General features: G+C 46.9%; 2 protein-coding genes across 4 annotated transcripts in view; one reads left to right on the top strand and one right to left on the bottom strand.

Moving 5' to 3' along the window:
* ARMH3 (armadillo like helical domain containing 3) overlaps positions 1–19,196 on the bottom strand; it is a 128,879-nt gene extending 109,683 nt beyond the window's left edge. For 2 of the 3 annotated variants that reach the window (XM_013300510.3, XM_027788893.2), the window contains exons 1-9: positions 11,647–11,758; positions 11,117–11,173; positions 10,835–10,981; positions 8,566–8,673; positions 7,435–7,527; positions 6,485–6,559; positions 5,717–5,803; positions 1,119–1,175; positions 45–88 (exon numbers count right to left, since the gene is read on the bottom strand). In XM_013300510.3, the coding sequence (XP_013155964.1) occupies positions 45–88; positions 1,119–1,175; positions 5,717–5,803; positions 6,485–6,559; positions 7,435–7,527; positions 8,566–8,673; positions 10,835–10,981; positions 11,117–11,173; positions 11,647–11,748 (770 nt within the window). In that variant the 5' untranslated portion in view covers positions 11,749–11,758. Of the gene's footprint in view, positions 1–44; positions 89–1,118; positions 1,176–5,716; positions 5,804–6,484; positions 6,560–7,434; positions 7,528–8,565; positions 8,674–10,834; positions 10,982–11,116; positions 11,174–11,646; positions 11,759–18,923 lie in introns of those variants that run through there. The other variant, XM_055790299.1, reaches the window with a different exon arrangement.
* Positions 19,197–19,280: 84 nt separating this feature from the next.
* On the top strand, positions 19,281–23,331 carry HPS6 (HPS6 biogenesis of lysosomal organelles complex 2 subunit 3). Its single transcript, XM_055790243.1, has 2 exons — positions 19,281–19,437; positions 19,675–23,331. The coding sequence occupies exon 2, from the start codon at positions 19,690–19,692 to the stop codon at positions 22,147–22,149; it is 2,460 nt and encodes an 819-aa protein (XP_055646218.1). The 5' UTR covers positions 19,281–19,437; positions 19,675–19,689; the 3' UTR covers positions 22,150–23,331.
* The last annotated feature ends 916 nt before the right edge of the window (positions 23,332–24,247 follow it).

Below are 24,247 nucleotides of genomic sequence, written 5' to 3'. Positions count from 1 at the left end.
ACAGCAACTATCATGCACAGAAAAACGAGACAATTAGGTTTTACCTGTTATATTCCGATAAAGCCTGGGCAATTACAAGTCCCATTCCCTGAAAAGAAATGTTAAAAAATCTTTACATTACAAATCTCAATGCAGGAAATCAACACTGAACACACTAGTAGTGCTGCCCCCACCCCCCAAGATCACCTAACATGCTGGTAAGAATTTCCCCTGAAGCTGTTCGATCTATTAAAATATGCTATGATAAAACAAAAATTTCATCCAAAAATCAAGACACTAAAAATTTAAAGTCAAATACCTAATTACTAAGTTCAACAGAGAACATTTACTCTCCTTGGACCTCCAAACAGACCTTACTTGCTCAAGAAGCCTCAATAAAGTAGCAAGAACTGTTGTGTCAGAAAACAGACATCCAAAAGTTCAAGACAAAGGCCATGAACAGTAGTAAACTTTTCACTTCTTGCAAACAGCCTCCACCATTCCACAGCTACTGATCATCCTTTGTGTCAAGCTAATTAAATTAACTCAGAATAATCATTCTTGCCTTTTAATTGGCATGGCACTTTTTACTTCATGCCTAAAGAACAGCATTTAAGTCCAGACCTTACACAGCTCATAGTGTGCTGCCACTTTCTATCTAGGCCTCGATACAAAACTTGGACAGTGGCTACAACTCAAAATATGCTGCCAGACTCTTGACTCGGGTACAAGCTTCCACTGAGCTGCTACAAGAATTGACTTGTGGACTGGTAAAATTGGATGACACAGCACCGGAAATGAGATCTTTGGCATAAGCTACCTAGTGCCTCTTTGGCACATGATGACACATAGCATATAGATAGTTCATAAATGTATCATAGATCAACTTTAGCATGCTCCTCATTACCTAGCTTTTTAATCACCCTCACCATTTCACTGGTGATCCAACTGCCCAGATCATGAGCTGCCTAACTTACTGCAAGAGCACAGTCAGGGCAGAAACCCACTGTACTGGTGTTCTTTACAGCATCACTGTTCCTAGATCTTCTTTCCACCAGACACCACTATTGCATTCATTATGCTAACACCACGCATGAAAGCATCCCCAGCAGTGCAGAGGAATCACATCAAATACTCACATTGAGTGTGGCCTCATCATCTACGATGGAGAGCTTCACAATGTAGGGATTCACTGACTGCTCAGGGTGGGGGGAGGAAGAAGAAAGAAAATTAGTTTTAAGTTCAGTCTTTGGGGGGAAAAAAACCACTACACTATTATCCTTCCAGGTTTACCTAACCACCTGGGAAGACTCTCTCTCCCGTCCCACAAACCAGAATACACACAAAGAAACAGGATTCACAGCATAACTAAGATCACTATGACAGGGACACCTTCTCTTCACTGGCTCAGCCAGGCAGCCTCCTGATTTTAGAGAGAGGGAGTTCCTGCTCCTCCACTAGCTCATCTGTCAGTCTGAAAAATGGAGCAGCTGTCCTGCAAGCCTGTTATCTGTGACACACACGGTGTTATGCAGCAGCAACAAGCAGTGAAGCTGGAACTGAGCATTAGTGTTCTGCTATCTCCCTTCTGCAACACCTCCCAAAGATTGCTTAAAAGGAGGACCCAGTAAGGCACAACAATGTTACAGACTCATTTGCTGCTGGGTTAGAACTCAACACGAACAGCTTACATGGAGAGCTACAAGTCTGTGGAAAACTAATTCCTTGAACTTACCTGAACAAAGCACACAGGCTCCCATCTATAAAAATAAGTCCTAATAATTTAGGAAGCTTTTTAGATTAGCACTGTACATTTGTTTTTCCTGGTTTGTATATGTCAGTGCAAAACTAACAAAGTGGACTTGGAACCAGGACAGAGAAGAAAAGGCTCTATGTAGTAAAGCCAGAGTGGTTGGGAAGAATAAAACACAAAGCATGCATCAGACGCAGCCCTACAAGTTACACCATTATCAGACTGATTTGCCTGCAGCTTGACAGCGAGTTAAAAATAAGGCTTACAAGAAAACACTACTCTCACAGTTACTTGGTGCTTTGGGAGGATCAGGCTTTCTTTTCGGTTCAGAAAAGAAACTGATCAGAACAGACCAAAGCTCAGCCAGTCTGTCAGCCTGCCTCCAGCACACGCAACCCTGTCTGCTGTCTAAGAGACAGAAAACTCACACAGAACCCATCTGTGCACAAAGCATACAAAGACATTTCCTTGAGGCTGAAGTAGAGGCCTCTACTGAGTAACAATATACGGTCCTCTCTGTACAACCATGCTCCCCTTCAGAAATTAAATTTAATTGGTGTCAGTAAAGCAAGTTTCACATTCATAATTAAATATAGATTAAAATCCATCCTTGTAAATATATCTTAGTTTTGCTAATTTCAGTCATTCTCTTGCTCTCCTTATACAACAAGGAGACACTCTCCACAGCTTACGCACAGAAGAGTCTAACCCGTGACTCATGACTGGGAGATACTATACTGACCAACGTCACCAGGCTGCCCCGAGACCTAGTCATACACACTGTCCTGTGATGGAAAGGGAGGAGAAGTGGGTTCATTGTCACCTCCCGCTTATGAACAACTCTTTGGACTCCCACTGCCCTTGACTTTCCAAGAAGCATGCTCCACACCTCCTGCCTCTTGGCATCAAGACGTCATCAAGTGCATGGCTGATAGGGTCATGAAGCTTGCCTAGCTTGCTACAGATCTCTGCCCTCTATCTTTTCAATTGTCATTTCCATACCTGCAGAAGTCTGTTTAGTAATTCCTGTCTGAAGTATCCCACTCCCCAACACATTCCATGCCCCCTCTAGGCTTCCCTAAGTCCTTAAGCAGCAGGCAGATGACTAACCAGTGTAATCCACACATCGTATTACTCTATGTGGACAAGGAAGTTTCTAGTGACTTTCAGTGTGCAAGTCTATACCACTGTGATGAGAATATTTCCTGTGCTGCCCACAAGATGTGCAGTTTGCTCCTGCCCCTCCTTGAGAAACAACAGTTCCATTTATTGTGTATGAGCATGTCTGCACATACACAGATGTGTATGATGAACTACAATGAACGTCAGCACCCTGCAAGTTGTACGAACACCTCTAAGACCACCCCAGGCTCCCTGTCTGCTTCTGTATTCTAATCGTACTGTTTCAGAATCCAGTTCCCCTCTCACTTGGAATAACAGCAAAAGCTTTAAAAGATTAAATTATACCTGCCACTCCACAAGGTGCAGAAACATGCAACAGCCTTGAAAAGTGGTTGATAAGCATTTTGAAAACTTCAAAGCATGTCAATGAAATAGTTACACAAACTTAGAAATAGCTTCTGCCTCCACCTGCCTCCAGAAAGAACTAAAAAAATATGATTCTCAGCTCTTCAGAGAATACAGGTCTTTTCCAGTACACTGCCACCAGATAAAAAAAAACAACCCAAACTATAGCATTCTCGTCAGTTATGAGGTACAGACACAAACTCCTGGAACCTGGGAATACTAAAGACATCCTCCCTGAACTACCCACCATTAGATGCCAACAATATCAAAGAAATGAAGGTGAAAGCTGTGGGGAGATCATTACCAGCTAATTTTTAAAGCAATCCCCAGGTGAGACATGCCATACAAAGTGAACATGACACGCAGGTCTGACAGAGGGAGTAAGGTCTCCTCAATGCCTCCAAATGTATCTCCACCTCCAACACAAACCTGTGGGAAACAATCTTCTTGGTGGTAAAAGAAAGCAGAAAAAAACCCCAAACTAACCATGCATAATCCCTAGGTAAGTGATTAACTTATCTTCACATCTGTAACAAACAAAGTCCAGAGTTCACTTGATCGCCCCTCACAAGACTTCCCTGAATGCTCATTAGGGATGATTTAGCAGCTTTACTGCCAGCCCTGATGAGGCCATCTCCTCTGCAGGCAGGCCATCTTGAGGGAATTGGAGGCTGAAGAATTACTCTCTTTGTTAAAGAGATTAATTTAAAATAATTTGTGAGAGACTTTTTATTAATAATTTTCTGACTCTTCAGTGTTGATAAATGTCTCTTCAGCACTCGTAGTTGGCTATATCAATGAGAGGCAAGCCCACGTAACTGGACAGGAAGGGCTGTCAGATACACTATATGTTACCAGACAGCCACACAAATTGGAAAACCCACATTTTGACTCATTTCTTTCAGCTCTGCCTAGCAAAAACCACAATATGCAATTCTAGCAGGTTGAGCATGCAGCAAAGAAATTTCCACCTGGATGTTATCAAGGAATCTAGCTATTTAAAAGTCACTACCTGATTTTGTTTTAACTTCCTATTCTAGCAGCCATTCCTTAAAACATTGAGAAAGCGATCAAATAAATACTCTTCCTCACAGCATTTTTTCTGTTTCTATAACTACTGAAAGAAGGTTGTAGGCAGGTGAGGGTCGGTCTCTTCTCCCAGGTAACTAGCAACAGGACAAGACAAAACAACCTCAAGTTACACTAGGAGAGGTTAGGATTGGATATTAGGAAATATTTCTTCACAAAAAGGGTGATGAAGCATTGGAACAGGCTGCCCAGGGACATGGTAGAATCACCATCCCTGGAAGTGTTTAAAAAACATAGACCCAGTGCTCAGAGACTTGATTTAGCGATGGAATTGGCAGTCCTGCGTTAACGGTGGGACTTGATGATCTCAAAGGTCTTTTCCAACCTAAATGATTCTATGATTCTATAATTCTATCCCGATGCAAGAAACACTGGTTATTCACATTAAAGACAGACATAAAATCATAGTCAACTAATGAATTTTCAGCCTAATTACATTTTCTTAAGCAGTTGGAAACACAATTTAGCAACCAATGAAGTTTAGAACAAAAGAGAACGTATCAACTGCAGCACAGTTAACTAAAAAGAGAACTTCAAAGGATGTGAGGCATGAAAGTATGCTACAATACACTGACAACCAGGCAGCCACCAAACTGACTCTAAGGGCCAAAGAACAGCAAATGAACGCAACTACTTTACTTAGGGACAAAGATTACAACTGCATTATTACAGGCTTTGTTTGCAGCACTGCTTACAAAGGGCAGTCAGGCAGGTGTCACAGAAAACCTTTCTTCAAGTTGCTTTCAACGTTGCCAGATGAACTACTCAAGCTGAAAGTTCCCTTGCTACATGTCTGCCTCAGGTTGGACTGTACTTTCTAAACATCAGCACGTTTATTTTGGGTGCCCAGTCTGAAGATGCCTAGGACAATGTTTTCCAAAGCACTCGACCTCAACTCAATTCTCTGCAGAAACCTACTGCAAAAAGCAGAGAACAAACCTTACGTTCTTCAGTCTGAAGCCCATGATGACTGACAGCTCATTTTGCTTTGGAGATTATGTATAACCACACCCGTCACACATACAGAGGCAAACACACAAGTTCAGCACAACAGTAACTCTTCCAAAAGGACCTTCCTCAGAATACTTTCATGAAGGAACTGGAAATCCCCTAGGTAGTTTCTTTCATGCTTGCACAAGACTAGCTGGGCGAGTATCATACACATTTCATGATACACATACATCAGACTGATACAGTTAGCATAACACGACTGCCTTGCAAGACTTCTGTAGCTGTGTGCTGTTACCCCGATAGATGCTACAGTGTGTACTGCTAAAAAACTGTACCGTAAGCTGCCTTAATAATCCAGAGGCCAGTGTAAATTAATAAAGCAGAAGTGATATTTCTGTTATCCAGAATACCACCTACCTCATACTTTCTGTAGTTGACCAGCAAAGCAAGAAGGACAACAGCATCATAGCCGTGTTCCCTGCGACTCAGTGGGCTGGACAGGATCTGGAATAAATAATCACACTGTTCTGTTTAGGCCTGCTTCAGGAAGCTTGCAGTGACTTTCAGACAATGTCTGCCTGTGAAATGTATGCCTAAGAACAAATTATGTCCAAACTGAAAGAGGATATTTAAGATTGAGGGAGTGTCAGTGCTTCCAAGAAGTTCTACACACAGAGAAGCCTGTATATCACAGAGAGAATGCACACAGGCTTGCTGGGCATAAAGGGCAAATATATTTCTCAATAGCAGTGGACAGCACCTCAGTGCATCACCAACATTATCTGTGCAAGTTTTCTGGGCTCCCCCAAGCCCAGTTCCACTTCTAAAAAGTATGATTTATCCAAGAGCAGAAAAAAACTCAATATATCCAGACTGTCTTTTGGTAAAAGTTCCTCCAATACAAGAATTCTTCGTGAAATTAGCATAGAAATCTGTTCAGCTTCTATCTATGCACAAATGTCTCCAGTGAAAATACTTCAAACACTCAGTAGTGACTAAAAAAAGCAGACCGGAGTAAGGAGGAGACAGCATTAAAAAAATAAAATAAAATCTATGACTGAGCTATGAATGGAAGCAACACACAGTGCCAGTCAGCTATGCTGCGTTGTAAAAGCTGAAAAGAAAATATATCACTGAAAGATCCCACTATGGAAGAGCCCCTACAGTAGAAGGAAGAACCCTTACCTGTAATATAGCTTCAAATATGCTGTTAATCATCACATACTCCAGAATGGTGTTCTGGCTAATGTTATCTGTCACCTGAGTACAAACACAAGTTTTAAAATCTCACCCAAAGCCTCCCATGATGCTGTAGCTGCCTCTGGCACACAGTGGGAACAGAAGAGTTCTACTAGCAGATGGACACATTTATCCAGAATCTCACACTTCACTCCTAGTCACACCTTGAGTTGCTGGCTAAGCTAGACACGAAGTAAAAGAAATCTGTCCTGCCTCCCACCCCCCTCTCTGGCAAAAAGCATGACCCACATACTAAGAGCTCCCCTCCTTCCTCCACAGACTGATATTTTACACAGCTGCATAACAACAGCCATCAGCAGCTGAAGCAGGCTGCTACACAGGAGGCAGAGAAAAACAGGGCACATATGCTCCACTGAGCACTTTCGCATCATGAACAGGGCAGCGAAGACCTCCCACACACTCTCTCTCATTGCAGCCAAAATAGTTCAGTTGACCATCTCTAAGAGATTATGAGCAGCCATTTGTTCCAGCTTCCTCATTCCTCAAGTCCTCATCACTAGTCTACTCCACGCTTCCTGTCTTCCCTCAACCCCTCTCCTCTGCTCCTTTTCCATTTTTCTGAGACTTCTTTAAAATCTTTTTTCCTAAAAAAAAAAATCCACCTATGAATCCAATTGATGCTTCCTCCTGTGTTTCTCCCCTTTTTCCCCAGCTGAAACCTATCTTGGGAGTTGAAAACAGTCTGCTAGTCTGTATTGGCATTGTGCTTACAGCAACAATGCATATTCTGGGCTGACCCTTGTTCTCATTCACAATTTCTTTCCCCTTTTTAAGCTTCATGCTGCAGCACTCTGCTCAAGTTTTGAGACAGCTCCATCCCACAAGATGTGGCCCATATAAGCCTTTAAGTTATTATATAGCTGGTATTTATTTACCGTCACCAAGCAGAGAAGTAGCTTCAGACACAAGCTTTTGAGGCTTTCAGAACCTTCTGCACAAAGCAGCGAGTCCAAGCTCTCCATCAGATTCTAAAGATGAACAATCACATTATTTTAAAGTAAAATTTAATATTAATTGAAATGTTTGTTATAAAAAGCTTTTTGGGAGATTCAAATACAAGAGCATCAATATAAAGCCATGTTCTTCCAGAATCAGTAATTGAGCCATTACTACTGTTACATAGACCATATTCACACCATTGGTTTTCAGCATTGTTTTGTGTTAACTGTATTTTAATGACTGTAGTCATAACATCATGATCATTTTCCAAGAGTCTTCTCCAAATGCATGAAAGATTGTTCTATACACATAACAATAAATTTTATTCACAAAGTAATTCTGAGTTCTACAAATATGACCTTGCTTTTTGCTATTTTACTTAAGGCACCATGAGATTTTTTGTAAGCAATGCACCTCCAATTTAATAGTACATATATTAGTTATGATTAAAAATTAAGTACTATATAGCTGCTTGACAGATACTCATAAATGATTGTTTCCAAACACTGCTACAGGTAATACAGTTATTCTTAAAGGAATAATGTAGTTCTGATATTTAGTAGTAACTTGCCTATTTTCCCCAAATGTACTTCTGTTTGCATACAACAGGAATGCAGCTTTGTCACAGATTACTTTGGCATTTCTGAAAACTCAACATCTTTACAATGAAGAGCATCAAACAAGTTTAAAACAGTACATGTGCTGATGGAAATAAGAACACAGGATATGACTATCAGCTAAAAATTAAGCAAAAGGTATGAGGTTCAATACTAGGTACTAATGACCTGTTACAGCCTTTTCTGGCCTTGAGATTTCCTTATTATAGTGACTGCACAGCATGGAACTAAAGGAAAATAAAGAAAAGTGCTCTGTTATATTACTGACAATGGAGACCCTAAGTGTCTTTGTGCTGCTAGCAGGTAAAGACCTTCAGGACAGCTCTTTTATTAAGTTGCTGGACTATTTCCCCCAAAAGCTGCACCTTTGTAGACACATCTGTCTACAAATCACTGCCCCTGCAACACAGCTGCTGTGCAGACTGCTTCTCTACAATGCCAGGGCCTCACCTTCATACATAGCTCTGCCTTATCAAAACCCACAAGCATGTTGATGATGTCAAACCCAGAAGTGGATTTGTTCTTCTGATGGACACCCCGAATTAATGCACACAGTGTCTGCAAAAAAAAAGGATCAGAAGGTAAGATGTAAGGCAACACCTACAACTGAATAGCAAAACCCACCCTATGACCCTCTCCTACCACTGGCAAAACAAAGATATTTAAATGAATACCACCAGCCCGGAAGTCAGACATACATTTTGTCTGACCTCTCCTCCACCTTTGTTGTTGCAGGATCTTGGATGCTTAAAACTCAAAAAAAATTAGAGAATATATGTCCCTACTTTTCCTGTTTGTTCACCCCTTCATTTTACAGCACTCTAGGGAAAGGTAATCTTACTGCTTCTTCTGTGCAGACCCAGTTTGTACCAGACAGGACCACAATCTTTGAAAATCTAAGTGTGGCTTTAAGGCCAAAAATATTGATCAGGAAATTGCAAGGCAGAAGCAATGTCCAATATATGGACAGACATGCTTCAAGAGTTTTCCAAATTAATTTCATATTTCAAGCATGCCAAAATATACAACGTGGTTTATCACATTATGCCTGTCCATACAGCAGATGCTTTTGCTCTAGAGAGCACAGATTTCTGTTTGGTTACCACACTGCTAAACTAAGTCTGACCAATAAACTGTCTCTTTGTCAAAAAACTAAAAATAAAAGAGGAAAAAATGTCTCCAAGGCTATTAGGCAGCTTAAGTTTTCCTAACTATCTCAGGGGCTTTAAGAACCTTTCCACTAAATGTAAACACCTTCACATTTCTTGTTGCAGGCACTGGATTACTGATTCAAAACAAGTTCTTGGAGATCACTGGCAAAATATAGGTATCCGCACAATATGCATCCAGCAGACGCTCTGGAAAATTTATGGACAGCAAATGTCTCACTTGCCCCAAGAGAGGGAAATGTCTGGGATGACGTTTGTCATCAGGCATCTTTCAGGTCTGTGAAGATGAGAACGAGCAGGAATATAACCACTGCAGTTTTAGACTCCAGCTTAAATTAATCTGTGAGAAGTAATGCATTACAGAAGATGTAAAGCTGGAGACAAGCAGGCTTCAAGGAATCAGCAGATCTCTAGAACCATCAGAAACAAAAGTGCAAGGCAGATATCCTTTTTTTTGTTGCTGTCAGAGACAGGATACTGGGCTACACAAACCTTTGGTCACCATGGCCATTCTTCAGAAAAGAGTGGTTAAGTAAGTTTTATCTTCAGGATCACTTTCCACATGAGCACAGCCTGATTAAGGGAATGCTCTCCCAACTCAAGCTCAGGATGTGTTACCTGCTTCCCATTTAAACTCTCACATAGCAGGACTGTAGACTTGAGCCCTTACCTAACTTTTGCCAAGAGTCTGAATACAAGTTTGGGAATTCAGGGCTGGGCTAAACTGTCTATGTAGCTATAGATACAGTATATAAGAGCACTCTTTCAAATTAATTTTTAAAAAAATTAAAAATCATTAAAAAATGCAAGATTGTACCTCAGAAATGTAAATTTTCTGGTTTAAATCAACTTTTCCCAGCTTACTGTCTGTCCAATGTCTCCTACAGATGACTTCTCCAAAGTTGAAATTCATATCCTGTATTCCTACAGCTGAGAGAAGCTGAAACAAATGTGCTCACCAAACTGTAAGATCAGCTGGTGAACTAACAACATCAAACATCAAGACTGAGGAGGGGAGTCTCCCGCATAAGACATGGGACAGCAGAGCTTTGGTAAGGAGCAACCTGCAGGAAAACAGCTATTAATTCTGAGTGACAATTCTTCACAGCTTCCAGATGTCCAGCAGGGAGTGTCCCCTGCATAAATTTCACACTAACTTCTCCAGAGTTTTATTTCATTTTTGACCCATATGGACATTCAAAAAGGAGGCTGAAATGAGGGAGAACAGGCGAAAGTACAATACAGACAAAGCTACACAGAGTACTCTTGAGCCCCCAGACTGACAGCCTGTAGTGCTAACAAGCCCCTCTTGTCCCCCCCATTGCCACCTGCTTCATCCTGCATCACAAGATCCTCTGGAATTCTGAAACAAGCTACTGTTCTTCAAAGACTAAAAAGACTATGAATGTTTGTAACCTTCACAGACAGTAAGTAGCAACTGCTCTGTAGACACCACTTTTCCTCATAAGCAAAGACACGAGCACAAAATGTTTGATACCAGCAGCAAATATACTGCTGCATCAGAATCAACCTAACTCTCATCGTAGTACCTGTAATGCATTGACCACTCTGATTGGGTGCTCCTCACCCAGTGCCTGGATGCAGTGCTGAAACAAGCAGTTGATGTTATCTTTTATCTTCATTAACTCTTCCCCATCCAAAGCCTCCAGCTTGCCTTCTAGATATTCCAAGTTGACCTGTCAGGTTAAGAAGCAGTTCATGCATGTTATACAACCACTGACACCTTAGAAACACAAATCCTCAGACTGACAGTCTGCCACTTCGTGGGCAGAGCAGCAGCATCAAACCAGAGGCTGTTGAACTCCCATTACCTTCATGAGAAACAGCTCCTCCCAAAACCTAGGGTTGCATTTACTGGGGTCCTCTGTCTGAAAGGAAAAGGAACAGCCATGAGAGCAAACAAGAAGAAATCATTCAGGCAGAATTTTACGAAAATCATTACCACCAGTAGCTCAGTCAGCATCATCCCACTGGATGACCACGTGGTCTCACAGTATAGAATTCTGTCTACACAGATTCCCAGAAACAGAAGGACAAACTGAAGCAGCTCTCAATTGGGATACCTCTGGGTTTTTTCTGGATTATTTTCTGAGAAATACCTGAAAACCTCTGACTTACTGTAGATCATGTATGGTCCTGGCAGACAAGAGAACAGGGTGACATTAAAGAAGAGAGCAGAATACAGAGAGCTCTGCAAGACAGTAGGAGAGCCTGAAGACTGTGCCTGCACTGTGCAGTCCTTACCTTGGGAAAAGGATCCACAATGCAGAGCCTTCAGCACAAACAAAACAGAGACAATTTAATGCAACAATTTAGAAAGAAGACATGCTAAAGTCCTTACCGTGAAAATCTCATCATACATCAACACAACTTTCTCCTTCAATGGCTTCTTAGAGGCTGAAGATTTCCGGAGCAGCCCACCTTTCTTCTCTGTTTGGGCCATGCTGTACACCCTGAAGGCAGGAATAGACAAAAAAATTTGAACTTTTGTTCAAGGTATATCTGGCCTGCCTCAACCATGAAAGGCTTTTTTACTGCACTGAAATACCAACAGTCTCTCACAATCTTAAAGTAGGGGCTTTGATAACTATACCACGTAAGAAATCAGATCAAAGGTCCCATCTAGTCCTATATTTTGTTTCAAAGAGAGATGCAGAAGTCCAGACACAGGCAGATATAGAATAAGCTCCTTATGGATAAGTTTTCTTAATTTTTCTCTGCTAGAAACTGATTCCTGATCCAGACCAATGCTGTTTACATCCAGAAAAGTAGGCATTTTTTAAACTCATGGTATGAACTGTGATACTTGTTCTCAAATGGATACCCAGTCCTTTCTGACACTGGTCAAGCCTCTAGGACATCTTGTGACAAAAAGCTCCTGAAACTGTTTGAAAAGTCTTCTCTAATCTGTTTAATCTGCTGCCTACCAAAGCACTTCAAATTCTGCTTTTTCACTGAGGTGGCATCCAACACCAGGAAACATTTGGCTGCAAAGCCTTCCTAAAGCACTCCTGCCACCTTTGCTCATCCCTGCATCTGCACCCTGACATCCCTCAGCTGTGTCAGCTGCTCAACAAATCAAGCCAGAGAAGAACCCCAGCCTCAAAATCATCACATGTGGTTCAGTTTTGGGAGGAGGATGGAGGAACACCGCAGAGAGCTTTGCAGGGATTTTTTTTTTTTTTTTAAAGCAGACTGATTTGCTGATCCATATGACAGCAAAGGGTTTTCTAGAAACACCAAGAGGTTTTATTATAATTAATTAGTGTCCCATGCTTACTGGTTATCCTATTAAGAAAAAAAAAAAAAAAGGAAGTATCATTATTGAAAAATAAGCTGTTACAAAAAAGTAACAGCCATAGCTGTAGTCCTAAACTTTCTGTGACCATCAACTCATTCCAGGGGCTCAGAATCCGAATGCATGACTTGCCATGTACTCTCAACCTCATGTCTGATGCTACAAAGCACATCCCCACTCTGACCTTGCAAATACACATTCATCTGCAATCACAGATTTTTCTGGCAAGCATCACAGCTTTAGCACTGCTCTAACCTCCTCTATCACTGCAGCACTGTCAGAGGTACTTAGCAGAAAGGAAAAGCCATCCCTTCTCATATCCCTGAACTCCCAACCTTTCTACCCTACCGCCAAAGGTAGTTACGCACATGGCAGCAGCATACCTAAGGCAAAGGCTTGACTTAAGTTATGCTCCAGAGAAACATGGGCAGGCTCTTGTGGTAGCTACAATCAGCCACGCTAAATTATACATAGAGAGGGAAGTTCACTGCAGTCAGCATCTAAGACCCCAGAGCTTTCTGAGCTGGCAGCCACAGAGGCAGCTTTGGATTTACCCTCCACTTCAGACTGCCTGAACCCTTTCCACAACCACAGCACGTTTAGATCTTTCTTCCCCTCAAAGAACAAGTTCCAGCAACAACCAGTTCCAGATCTCTTCTACATTCTTTCCACTGCAGACAGCTTTTGATTGTCTTAAACTACAACTATGTTCTCAGCTAGGGCTCCCAGAGTCAGTTATTCAGACATCCATCCCTGGAGCCCTAAATTTCCAGTTCAAAGCAGCATGAAAACACCTTTGGGCCTGGGGAAACAATGCTGCTGCAAAAGACCCTACCCCAAGTGTGAAAGGAAGGAGCTTTGCTGGGTGGGAAAGCAGAGGGTAGGACAAAGAGCGGCGGATCTTACACCTGAAAAGCTGATTAATATAGAAAGGTGGAAAGGTGTTCTGTTCTCCTGCTAGACAGGGAATATGCACAGCTGGCTGGTTAAAGGCTGCTGTGTGTGCTGGGGTGAGAATGGAAACAGCCCCAAGACATATTGACAGAAGCAAGCTTAGCAACTACTGCCCCATAACTTTCTGTAAACACTGAGATTATGCCTGTAGCCTAGTAGGTCTATATATCCAATTAAAATGGAAAAAGGTTTCACTGTAACAAATGAGAAAGAAAACATTATTCAATCATCTTGAAAGCTTCTCTTTCATAGACTGCATTATTTTTAAACTGTCATGGGAAATAAGACATTATTCTAATTAGAACCATCATTAGAAACAGAGAAATCTATTAACAACCAAATCAAGAACGGTGTCACTTTTAGCCCAGCAATACAAATCTTACCCAAGATTGCACAAAACAATTTCTAAACTAGAATTGTAAGTTTCTGAACCTAAAGCAGCTGCCAGCCCCAGCATATAAACACATCCATCAGCATGCTTCTAATTGAATTACAGCTAACGAATCCCAATGTCAAAACTAATAAATTAACTCTCAGTGCTTATAGGTCAGCATTCTCACATCAAATGTGTAAGTGAATGGCAGAGGATCAATATGCTCTGCTTAGTCCCTGGATGTTGAGAGCTGCATTTTAACACTTTTCCTACATTTCCAGAAAGATAGAAAAATCTAAATCCCACAAAACACAAAGGCTTGATGCTGGGTGAGCATCAGAGGGATTGTATGATCATGTGAAATATCTAGTCTCTGTCAAAATGGGACTCAGGATTCATATTCTCTCAACCGAAGCTGTACAGAGCATGTACAAAGAAGACTGCTAGAGGCAAGGATTAAATAGTGTTCTTGTTTATAATTTGTTATTCTACAAATGAGCATATGGAGGAGCAAGGGGAGAAAAGCAAAAGTCACCTTTCATGCCAATACTTTACTAGGCTGTGGTTGTTTCATGACCTATGATGATCCAGCTGTACAAATGGCTTTTTCTTTTCACTTTATGTAGTTGCATTTTCTAGATATCATAAAGACAGAAACAGGAAACTGCATTTTGCTAATGGGGACCTAGGCAGCTGCAGAAAACAACAGTTAAATGCACAAAACATTTATAAATAAGTTGTAGAGGTGTCAAATTATCAGGATGACATGACAGCTTATGAAAACAATGACACTGAATACAGTTAACAATTATCCTTTAAACACATCACATTTAAAAAGCATCAGTGCATTTTCCACATTTTAGGTTCAAATGGATAATTTATTCTGTCAATAGGTCAGTCCCATTAACACATGCTGCTAAGTGAATGCTGCTGTAGTCACTGCGCCGGAGAACTACCCCTCAGGGCCAAGAGAAGCACATGCATGTGGATTTTTAGAACAGCAAGTCCTTTGCTGTGCAGCAGAAGATCCAAGATGCTTCATCTGGAACTAAAAGAAACCTCCACAGAGCATGAGTCTTGGCAGCTGAAAGGCAGGAAGATAAAAGCCATGGCAGACAGAAGTTCAGGCAGGCTCTTGCTTTATCTATCATCAACCCCAGGATCAGCTGATCCAGTCAGGAAGAAAGGGATGAGCACATCCAGCCATCCATTTAATTCCAGAACTCATAGCAGACATTCCACACAAACATGCAACATTCTGACGAACACATCTCTGTTAGCTTTGCATTAGAATATCCACAGGAAAAATGAACCTGACATTTTGAGTCTGAGGTTTACTCAGACTTGTGTACGCTGAAAATTGTGGCTGCTCCACATTGTCAGTCTGCTCTCATACAGACTACTTCTTATTCCATAGATCATATTATAATAGCAAAAATACTGCTGTAGAGAACATAACACTAATGAACATCTACATTATAATGACATCAGGATCTAAAACTTGTGACTTCTGTAATCTTGCATGCAGCCCGTCAAGCACTGTATTTTGCATTTAATTGCCTCTGATAAACCTGAAAGTTTTCAAGATTACAATTGCCTGTACACAACCCCCACATACAACCAAATATGAATAAGTGTATTTTTTTCCACTGTAGACCCCTCAAAAAAATATAGTGTAACACTTCTTGGCTAAATAAAAATAAAACAGATGACATAAAATGGTATTGTCACATATTGACTTACTCGGCAAACTATTTACTCCCTATCTGAAAAAGGTAGTGCAAATGATGTGATCTATATGTTTGTTAATGCCAAAGCCCTAGACCTCAATATTTATAAAGACTCTAAATAAGAGCTGAGATACTTTTGCTTTTAGAATCAAATATCCCTTGCCTTGCCACTGCTACTAATATTACACTAACTTGTTTCAACATTTCAAGGCTAGTAATTGCCCACACCACCAACCACACGCACATGGGACACACTGTGATCACACCTTGCCTTTCCCCATATTTAGCAGGTATATTACCTCGGGTCTAAAGGAAAGTTCTCAAAAATTATCTCAATCATGCAAGAGATAGGGATAAACCCCTGCTAAAAGATAGCCTATAGCTTCTAAAGCAACACATTATAAGCCAAGTAGTCATTACACTCTTCAGTGAAGTTCCAGGAAAACCCTGCACTTAATCCACACGATGAATCTGCAGAAAGCAATGGACAATCTGCACCCAGTACAAGACTTTATGGATCCCAACACACAGACAGGGCCTTGACCCAGTTCAAGCTCCAGTATTAAAATGCCCAGGACCACTAGCAAAAACAGAAAGAGGAGGAACACGCTGGACTAGATTTTCTCAAGGCTTTAGCAATCATCACAACCAAATTCCTGCTGTAAGCCCTCCTGCAGCTTGTTCTCTGCCAACTCATGTTGGTGGTTACAGTTTGTGCTAGTACATCCAAGCTGCTTTTATATTTCATCCATTCTTTATAAACTTTATTTGTATATTGTCCACTGGAATAAAAACTGCTCAGACTGTACCTTCCGTTACAACTGTAAGGTGCCCAGCCCACCAAGGGAAACTGTAACACAGCACACAAGCTTGGATCCATCTGGCAGAATTTCCAGAGGCCTTCATGCAGCATATGACAAGAAACATATTCTGAGGGTGTGCTGATAACAAAAACCCACACAGATTCTACTTCTTTTTCTGCAATACCAAGCAACGTAGTCTCCAGCACAGTCCCAGTATAGGCATTTTTACTAACAAGTCCTTCCATCCTGCTCAGAGCAGGACCAGTCTATGTGCTTCTACATAGTCCTATCTAAAGTTACACCACTACTGACCTACTTTTCCCCCATCGAAAAACAGGAAAAGCAGCTTCCTAATGCAGATACAGCCACAAACTACCTTCCACAAGGCCTGATTTAGCCATGATATAAAAGAATAATATCCAAGCTACATTTTTAACACTTCATCCACAACTGGCTTTCATTTCTCTCTGTCCAGTCAAAGTAACACTGAATCCATCAACTTCACACCATCAACTAGTTAAGCTTCTTCCTCTCAAGTCCATCTAGACAAGTGTCACATGCTTCCCCCTCCATCTGTTCACACCATTTTTCCAAATAATCTTTTTCATTTCATCACACTTCCTGTCCACATGCCTGGCCACAATGCCCAGCTCTCTCATGTCAGAAAGTCTCTGGGTTTTCACTTCTCAAGCCCTTCAGAATCCTGTTTTACTATTAAATACGCCACACTGCCTCTATACTCCCACCTAAAAGCTCATGCCACTCAAAGACCTTTTCAGAGGTCTTCCTTCTGAAGAAAAACATTCTCCCTGTAACCTTCCCCTGCTCCTTTCCCATAGCTTCAGCTGTTGGTGTGGATCCAAGGCCCATACTGAATACAGCACAGCTACATGACCTTGGCCCCAACTTCTGAGGAAGCTGCTATGTTTTAAGAAGCTGCACAGCAGAGCCACACCAAGATAAGCAAGGCTAAACTTCAGAGAGGTAACATTTTTGAGATACGGGCCATTACTAGCACAAGCACTCAGGAGGAAAAACACAAACATGAAAAGGTATAAGTCCTAAAACAAAACAAACCAAAAAAAAACCCTACAAAAAACCAAACCAACCACCAGGGAGCCAGAATACAGTAACTCAGCAACTCTGAGCAGCAGAGGCCGACCCTTCCCCTCCTGAGAGATGTCTGCGTGGCTGCCTGGTGTGTTAGCAGGGGTGGTGAGCAGATGAATGCTTACCTAGCAGCTCATTAAAGCCCATTTCTTTTGTGCATGCTAGCCAGTAACTGTTTAACATTTTTATGGTATATACCCCGCCTGCAGAGTCTCTTTGCACACAGCAAAAAGTGCCCTTAGTGACACAGACAGAGGATTACGCTATTATTTTTGGACAACCAAACTGATGTTCGTTTTCCCCTACTGCAATTCCTCTTTACCAATTTTTGTCACACTTCCTACTAGAGCCCAAACAGCTGGTGAACTGCAATCACCACATATCGCAAGGATCCAAATTATCTTATTGCTTTGCATATTCCACCCACCTGCTCAGCCCTAATTGGCTCTCATAATACATTCAGATTACAGTCTCTGCTTAAGAGCAAACTTTCTTGCAGTGATGCATGCAACAGGGTTTTAACAGAGGCTGCAAGCTTCCTTATGTAGCGAGCTGCCTCTGCCTTCAGCACCATATCCACAAGTTCCCGCTCCCTTCCCATTGTTTGCTGCCTCCCTTTGCTTTACCGATACAAGCACTCGTGGGACCATGAGGCAGAGCAGATGACGAGAATTATCAACGATCAAAGAATATGCCCTGCTCACTCTTTTTCTGGAAGGAGTTATCTTGAACCCTGACCGTTCAAGCAGCCAGTGGGCGCAGTGGCCCAGAAGCAGCTGCACCAGCACAGCCGAGGGGCCGGGCGACCCCAGCCCGCCGCCACAGGCTCGCCCAGCGCGGTTACCGGTAACGGCAGCACTGCGGGCGGGCGGGCGAGGGAAAGAGCCACTCCTGAGGCAACAGACTTGTAGAAACTGCTCCCAAGGCTCCAGGGGGCGGCCAGGCCTCACGCCGGCCAGGGTGGGCGGCCAGGGGCCCTGACACAGCCCGGGCTCGCCGCCCTGCGGAAGGCAAAGCGGGCTTCACACACACACCCCGAGCCCTTCGGCGGGGCGCCGCCAGCACCGGCTGCCCCAAGGCCGGGGGAGGCGCCCCCAACGGCCCTGAGAGCGGGGCCTGCGGGACACCCCGACGGGACGGGCGGGGCGGCGGGGCGGGCCCCGCCGCCGGGAGACGGTGCCCGGCGAGGCCCCTCGCGGCGGACAGCATCCCCGCCGCACGGAGATCACCGCCGGGCGGCAGAGCCACAGGGGCCGGGCCGGGCGCTGAGGAGGGGCGCCGGGGGGCGGGCCGGCCCAGCCACGGGGAGGGGGGGGGGGGAGCAGCGGCCCCCCCGAACCCCGCACTTACCTGCGGGCGAGCCGTTCCCCTTCCCACTGCGCAGGCGCCGCCGGCCGCGCTACGCATGCGCCTCGAGGGGCCCGCGCCGCGCGGTCCTAGCGCCGCCGGCGCTCGGGGTGGGCGGGGCGCTGTCAGCGCCGGGCCTCGCCGCCTGCCGGTTACCCGGGCGGCTCCGCGTCCCGGCGGCAGCCGCAGGCGGGGCGGGCAAGGGCAGCGGCGGGGAGACTTCTTCCTGGGCCGGACGGAGCTCGCCGCTTTGCGGGGAGACTGACACACCCACCCTCGCCCGGTAAAAAATGGCCCCTCCACCTGCGAGGCCCCGCGGGCCACCCCCGAGCCGCAGCCCCGCCACCCTCCCCGCACTGGCGACGGAAGTAGGAGTGGGGCGGCCCGGCGCGGCGCGGCCCCGCCCGGAAGCCCGGCGCCTCGTGACTGCGCAGCGCCGCGTCGTGCCCAGCCGCCAGCGGCCCGGCCCCGGCGGAGGGGCGGCGCGACCCGGCCCGGCAGGCGGCCGGCGCGGCAGGTAGGCCCCGCGGGTGCCTGGGGGCGGGGAGGCAGCGGGGGGTCCCCTGGGGCGGCGGTGGGAGCCGGGGGGGGGCAGGGGTTGCGGCAGGTCCCGCGGGGCCGGGGGGCTGGTATCTCGCCGGGGGAGGAGGGTGCCGGGGGGTCCCCCGGAGTCGGGGCGCGGCGGGGGGCTGGGTCGGGGCGGCAGCGGGGCTCCGTGCCCCTGCTCGCCCTGGCGCATGTTCCCGGTGCGCAGGGCGGGCGCCCCAGGATGAAGCGGGCCGGGACGCTGCGGCAGGTCTCCGACTTGAGTGACTTCAGCTGCGGGCACCGGCTGCGGGAGCTGCTGTGCCAGGGGGAAGCGCCCAGCCGCGTCCTGTCGAGCCCCGACGGGCAGCACCTTCTGGTCCTGCAGAAGAACCGGCCGCCCCCCCTGCCCCGCGTGGTGGCCTTCCAGCGCCACGGCATCGCTGGGGCCGACCTGGAGAGGAACTGGCAGCTGCCCCAGCCGGCCCTCGTGGGAGCGCTCTTCCTGCAGAGCCCCGTGACACCGGGCTCCTGGGTGCTGGCCGTTGTGTGGGAGCATGGCCGGACCGAGGTCTGGCATTTCGTGGTGGCTGTGGGCTGGCAGCTGCTGCAGACGCTGTTGCTGTGCCAGGGTGCCCGGGCACGAATCGTCTCCTTGTGCAGCCAGGGAGCCAGCCTGGTGTGGTGTGAGGAGAGGCCTCCCCTGGACGCCCACGGGGACTCGAGCAAGTGTGCCTTCAGGTTCTGCGTCTGCACCCGAGCTCTGGAGGTGGGGGAGCAAGGTGTGCGGCTGGGCACCGTGAGCATAGTCCTGCACAACAGCCCTGAGTACCAGGTCCTGGCCTCCCCCCAGCACATCTTCCTGGTGCCTGCTGCTGCTGGTTTTGCTACCACTTCAAAATTTCTCCTCATCTGGCATCCTGAGAAGGCAAAGCTTACCATCACAGCCCCCTCTGCAGGCTTCGTCCACAGCAAGGTGCTGCGCTCCAGCAATGAGTCAGACTTCAGGAAGCTCCTGCTTGGTTCTGTGGGTCTTCTCTCAGGTTTGGCACCTTTGGACATTCACACCTCTGCTGTGTCTAACACTGGGGGTCTGCTGCTGGTGAGCGGAAAGGGTGCTGTGAACATGGTGGAGCCAGATGGGACACAGAGGCGTATCTTTACCGTAGAGGGGGGGGCCCCGACCCAAGGAAGCCCTGTCCCACTGAAGACCTTTGGCGGCATCCTGGCCTGCGTGCTGTCTGGCGTCCTGTACCTCGTCGACCAGAGCAGTGGAAGGGTCATAGAAAAGAAAATCCTGAGCATGAAAGAGGTCCATTTCCTGGAGTCCCCGGGAGAGGAGGACAGCATCCAGCTCCTCGCTCAAACTGGTATTTACAGCTTTAGCTTCTCCAAACCTGAGGACAGCAGCACACCTGAGCTGTGCCTGGTGGAGATGGTGTTTGAGGAGGCCTGCAGATACTACCAGAGGAGGAGCCTCAGCAGCTCCAAGCTGACTGTGGAGAAGCTGAAGAAAGGTGGTGTGTTCCAGGCTCCTGTGGTCCTCACTACCATCCTGCAACACAGTCTCTGCGAGAAGCAGAAGCCAGCCCAAGGCCTCCAAGACACTTACACCAAGCTGTTGAGCACAATGTGCCTGGAGCTACAGAGCTACATGAGCCTGGAGCTCCTCAAGACCTGTGTGGTATGTGCCCCAGAGAGTGAGGTGGAAAGCTACTGCAAGGAACTGGTGGAGCAGGAGGTCAGCCGCATTTTGCATTCTGACATGGACAAGGACAACTTGGTGTACCTGAACTCCATCTTTACCTCCTTCCCCAAGGCTGCCTGGAAGGCCACGAGGAGCTGCCTGCAGCTGCAGCAAAATGGGGATGGCCTCTTGGTAGCCAGGGCCACTCCGGAGGTGTGGAAGAAGGTCCTGGGAGGGCCGCAGCAGGAGGAGGTGGGTCAGAATGGGGTGGTCCCACTCTTTGAGCTCATTTGTGCCTCCTTCCTGAGGTTCAAACCCAAGTGGCTGCCAAGTTTTGTGGAGCTGACCCAGCAGTACGTCAGCATCTCTTGGGCATATGGCAATAAGGAGGGCCCAGAGGGCCGGGTGCCACTGTACAAGAGAGCACTGGGAGTACTGGCCAGGAAGAACAAGCGCAGCGAGGCAGATGATGAGATGGAGCTTGAACTGCTGCTCTGCAGCAAGAGGCCTAAGGCCGTGCTGCAAGCTCTGCACCTTCTCATTCGTCTGAAGCGGTGGCAGCGGGTGGTGGAGGTGGCAGAGAAGTTCTCCAAGCTCAGCCCCTTGCTTAACAAGGAGATATTCACCACGCTGCTGGCAGAGTTTGCCCAGCACCGGGAGCTGGACCCTTATCTGGACATTCTGTGGCCACTGTGCCCTGCTGAGCTGACTGCCTCAGGCATCCTCACCGTGGTCCTGCAGCACCTCCCTCACTCGCAGGAGGACCCAGTGCCCTTCTCCAGCGAGGGGAACCATCTGACTGTAGGCTTGCTTAAGCCGCTGCTGCAAAGAGTTATGCAGCGTCCCTGCATTCAGGATGAGATATACTCAGACGCCTTGCAAAGTCCCACCTTCCCCCCACCTGCCCCACCCCGAGAGCACAAGATCCCCTCAAAAGCAGCGGCTGATGATGCCCCTCAGCCGCCCACAGCCAGGACTTCCTCACCCTCGGCGCTGGTACAGAGTGACATTGTGTGAAGGGGGGAAGCACAACAGGATCCTGAGTCTTGGGTGCATGAGGAGGGGAAAGCCGCATCCACCCCAGGAAATCCTGCCCTGCCTGGCAGTACAGAAGCGTGCTCCTTTCTGAAGCCTCGCTGCAGCAGCATCTCAAAGAGTCCATTGGGTGCCTGGGGTTGGGTGATCTCATCTGGAGCCAGGGCAGGCTTTCTGGCTATTTCTAGGAAGTGCAATTTCATGTGCCCCAGTGGAGGAGCAAATGCCGGGTGCGTTTGCAGATGAAAGCGCTGGCTGCACTACAAGACTACAGAACTGCTCCCTGCCCACAGCACTTTGGTTTTTGTTTGCTTGGTTCCTTTATAACTTCACTTCTGCTTCCCTCATTCTCTGGGCCTGGTGGTGGAGTGGTGGGCAGGGACACACACAGTCTTTCCCTCCTGCCATTCTCTGCTCAGCAGGTTGGGTGGTGCCTTCAAACTCTGCCTGGGAGAAACAGGGCACGTTTCTTGCAGTGGGGTCAGCAAGTCCTGCTGCTTTGGGCTCAGATGCTAAACGCCAGCGTGGTGCTCCGTGGTACTGGGGGTCCCAGCATGCGCTGGCAGCCGCAGCACTCTGCGAACTGTCTCGCTGCAATTCCTCTGGGATCAGTCCTGTAGCTGTGACTGATTGCAGCTACTTAGCTGAAGAGAGCAGCCTAATTCCCTTATCTCTCTATCCCAGACGGTACCCAAACTCTCTTCTGATCTGAGAAGCTGGCAGCAGCCTGTGCAAGCTTGGTGCTGGCCCTGCCTCTCCCTTTCCTTTGTGGAAGCTTAGATTATGCTGCAGGACACCCGGGGCCCTGTGTTCCCATCTCCTCTACCTTTGCCCTTTGCACACAAAGGGGCTTTGTCAGGGTTGTCTGGCTCATATTGTGCCTCTGTTTGCAAAGTCAGTGTAACTTGAGAGCGGTTTTGCAGGAAAATTCAGGTTCCAGCCTCTCCCTCTGGTGCTCACTCTCTGGCCCCCTCCTCCAGGAGGGAGACCCTGGCTGTGGCTTTGCCCCTGCATTCCAGGCTGTGGTGTGAAGGAGCTGTCTCTTGCCTTGCTGGACAGGCAGAGCCTGGCTGGGATGGGGTAGATTCACCTGCATTAGTCCTCTTGAGAGTGGGGTTAAGTGTGGAAGACAGACTCCTTTTAAAAATAAAGGTTCCTCAAGCAGCGCTGGGACAGTGGTGGATGTTGTGAGGATGCACACCCTCAGGAGAGCAGTTTCATTTTGCTTCTGGTGAAAAGTGGCCAAGTTCAGCTCACTGGTACTGGCCAGTGTGGTTCACTGCTGGTACGTGCTGGGAGTGGAGGTCGAGCTGTACCCAAACAGCCCGTTCCCTCTGTTGTACTCGGCTCCTTACCGCTATGAAGCCATGGAGGCAGGAGCGGGTGTGCCACAGAAGTGCCATCCAGGCAGTGCATGGTTGTGGCTGGGCCCAAGATAGAGTTGAGGAAGAAAGAACTATTTCTCAAGAGCTGCAACTTGTCCCTTTGTTCCTGGCTGGAAAACCAGCAACAGGGAGTACCAGGCTGGCCCTGGTGGGAGCCTGCTGCCCCAGGCACACAGTGGCACAGCTGCTGTTGGAGGGATCCTGGTTTATCAAACCACTGCAAAGATGTAGCAGGGCCTCCCCTAGACAAGGGCTCGGCTGCGGAAGGTCTCTGTGGTGGAAAAAAGCCTGGCAAGAGGAAGAGGAACTGCCGTAACGGTTCTTTAGAGGCTGGCTGGCTATTGACGAGAACTTCCTTATGGGCCTTGTGCTGTGGCCATAGGGTGCTGCGAGTTTCCCTCCTGTGCAAGGGAGGTGGATTCTGGCAGCTGCCACTCACGTGAGCGGAGGGAGCCTGGCCTGCCAGGAGAGCCAGCAGCAGCCACGGTGGGTATTTTGCAATGAGCCCTCCTCACCTCTTCCCTGAGCAGCTGCTGGCTCTACCTGATGCTACTCTCACCTGCCTCCTAAGGCTGCTCAGGAGGAGGATGGACCCAGCCACTCTCAGAGCCATGGCTCCAGGGACTGGGATGCTGCCCTGGAGCAGCACTGAATGGGGAGATACTGAGAGCAGGCCTCACGCCTTGGCAAAGGCT

Source organism: Falco peregrinus, chromosome 1 (genome assembly GCF_023634155.1).
Source record: "Falco peregrinus isolate bFalPer1 chromosome 1, bFalPer1.pri, whole genome shotgun sequence".
Classification (NCBI taxonomy): domain Eukaryota; kingdom Metazoa; phylum Chordata; class Aves; order Falconiformes; family Falconidae; genus Falco; species Falco peregrinus.
The sequence above is the reverse complement of the archived record's forward strand: the minus strand, read 5'-3'. Positions and strand labels throughout refer to the sequence as shown.

What these genes read in the sequence shown, in the direction of transcription:
- HPS6 (XM_055790243.1), top strand. Translation starts at nt 19,690, where the DNA reads ATGAAGCGGGCCGGGACGCTGCGGCAGGTCTCCGACTTGAGTGACTTC.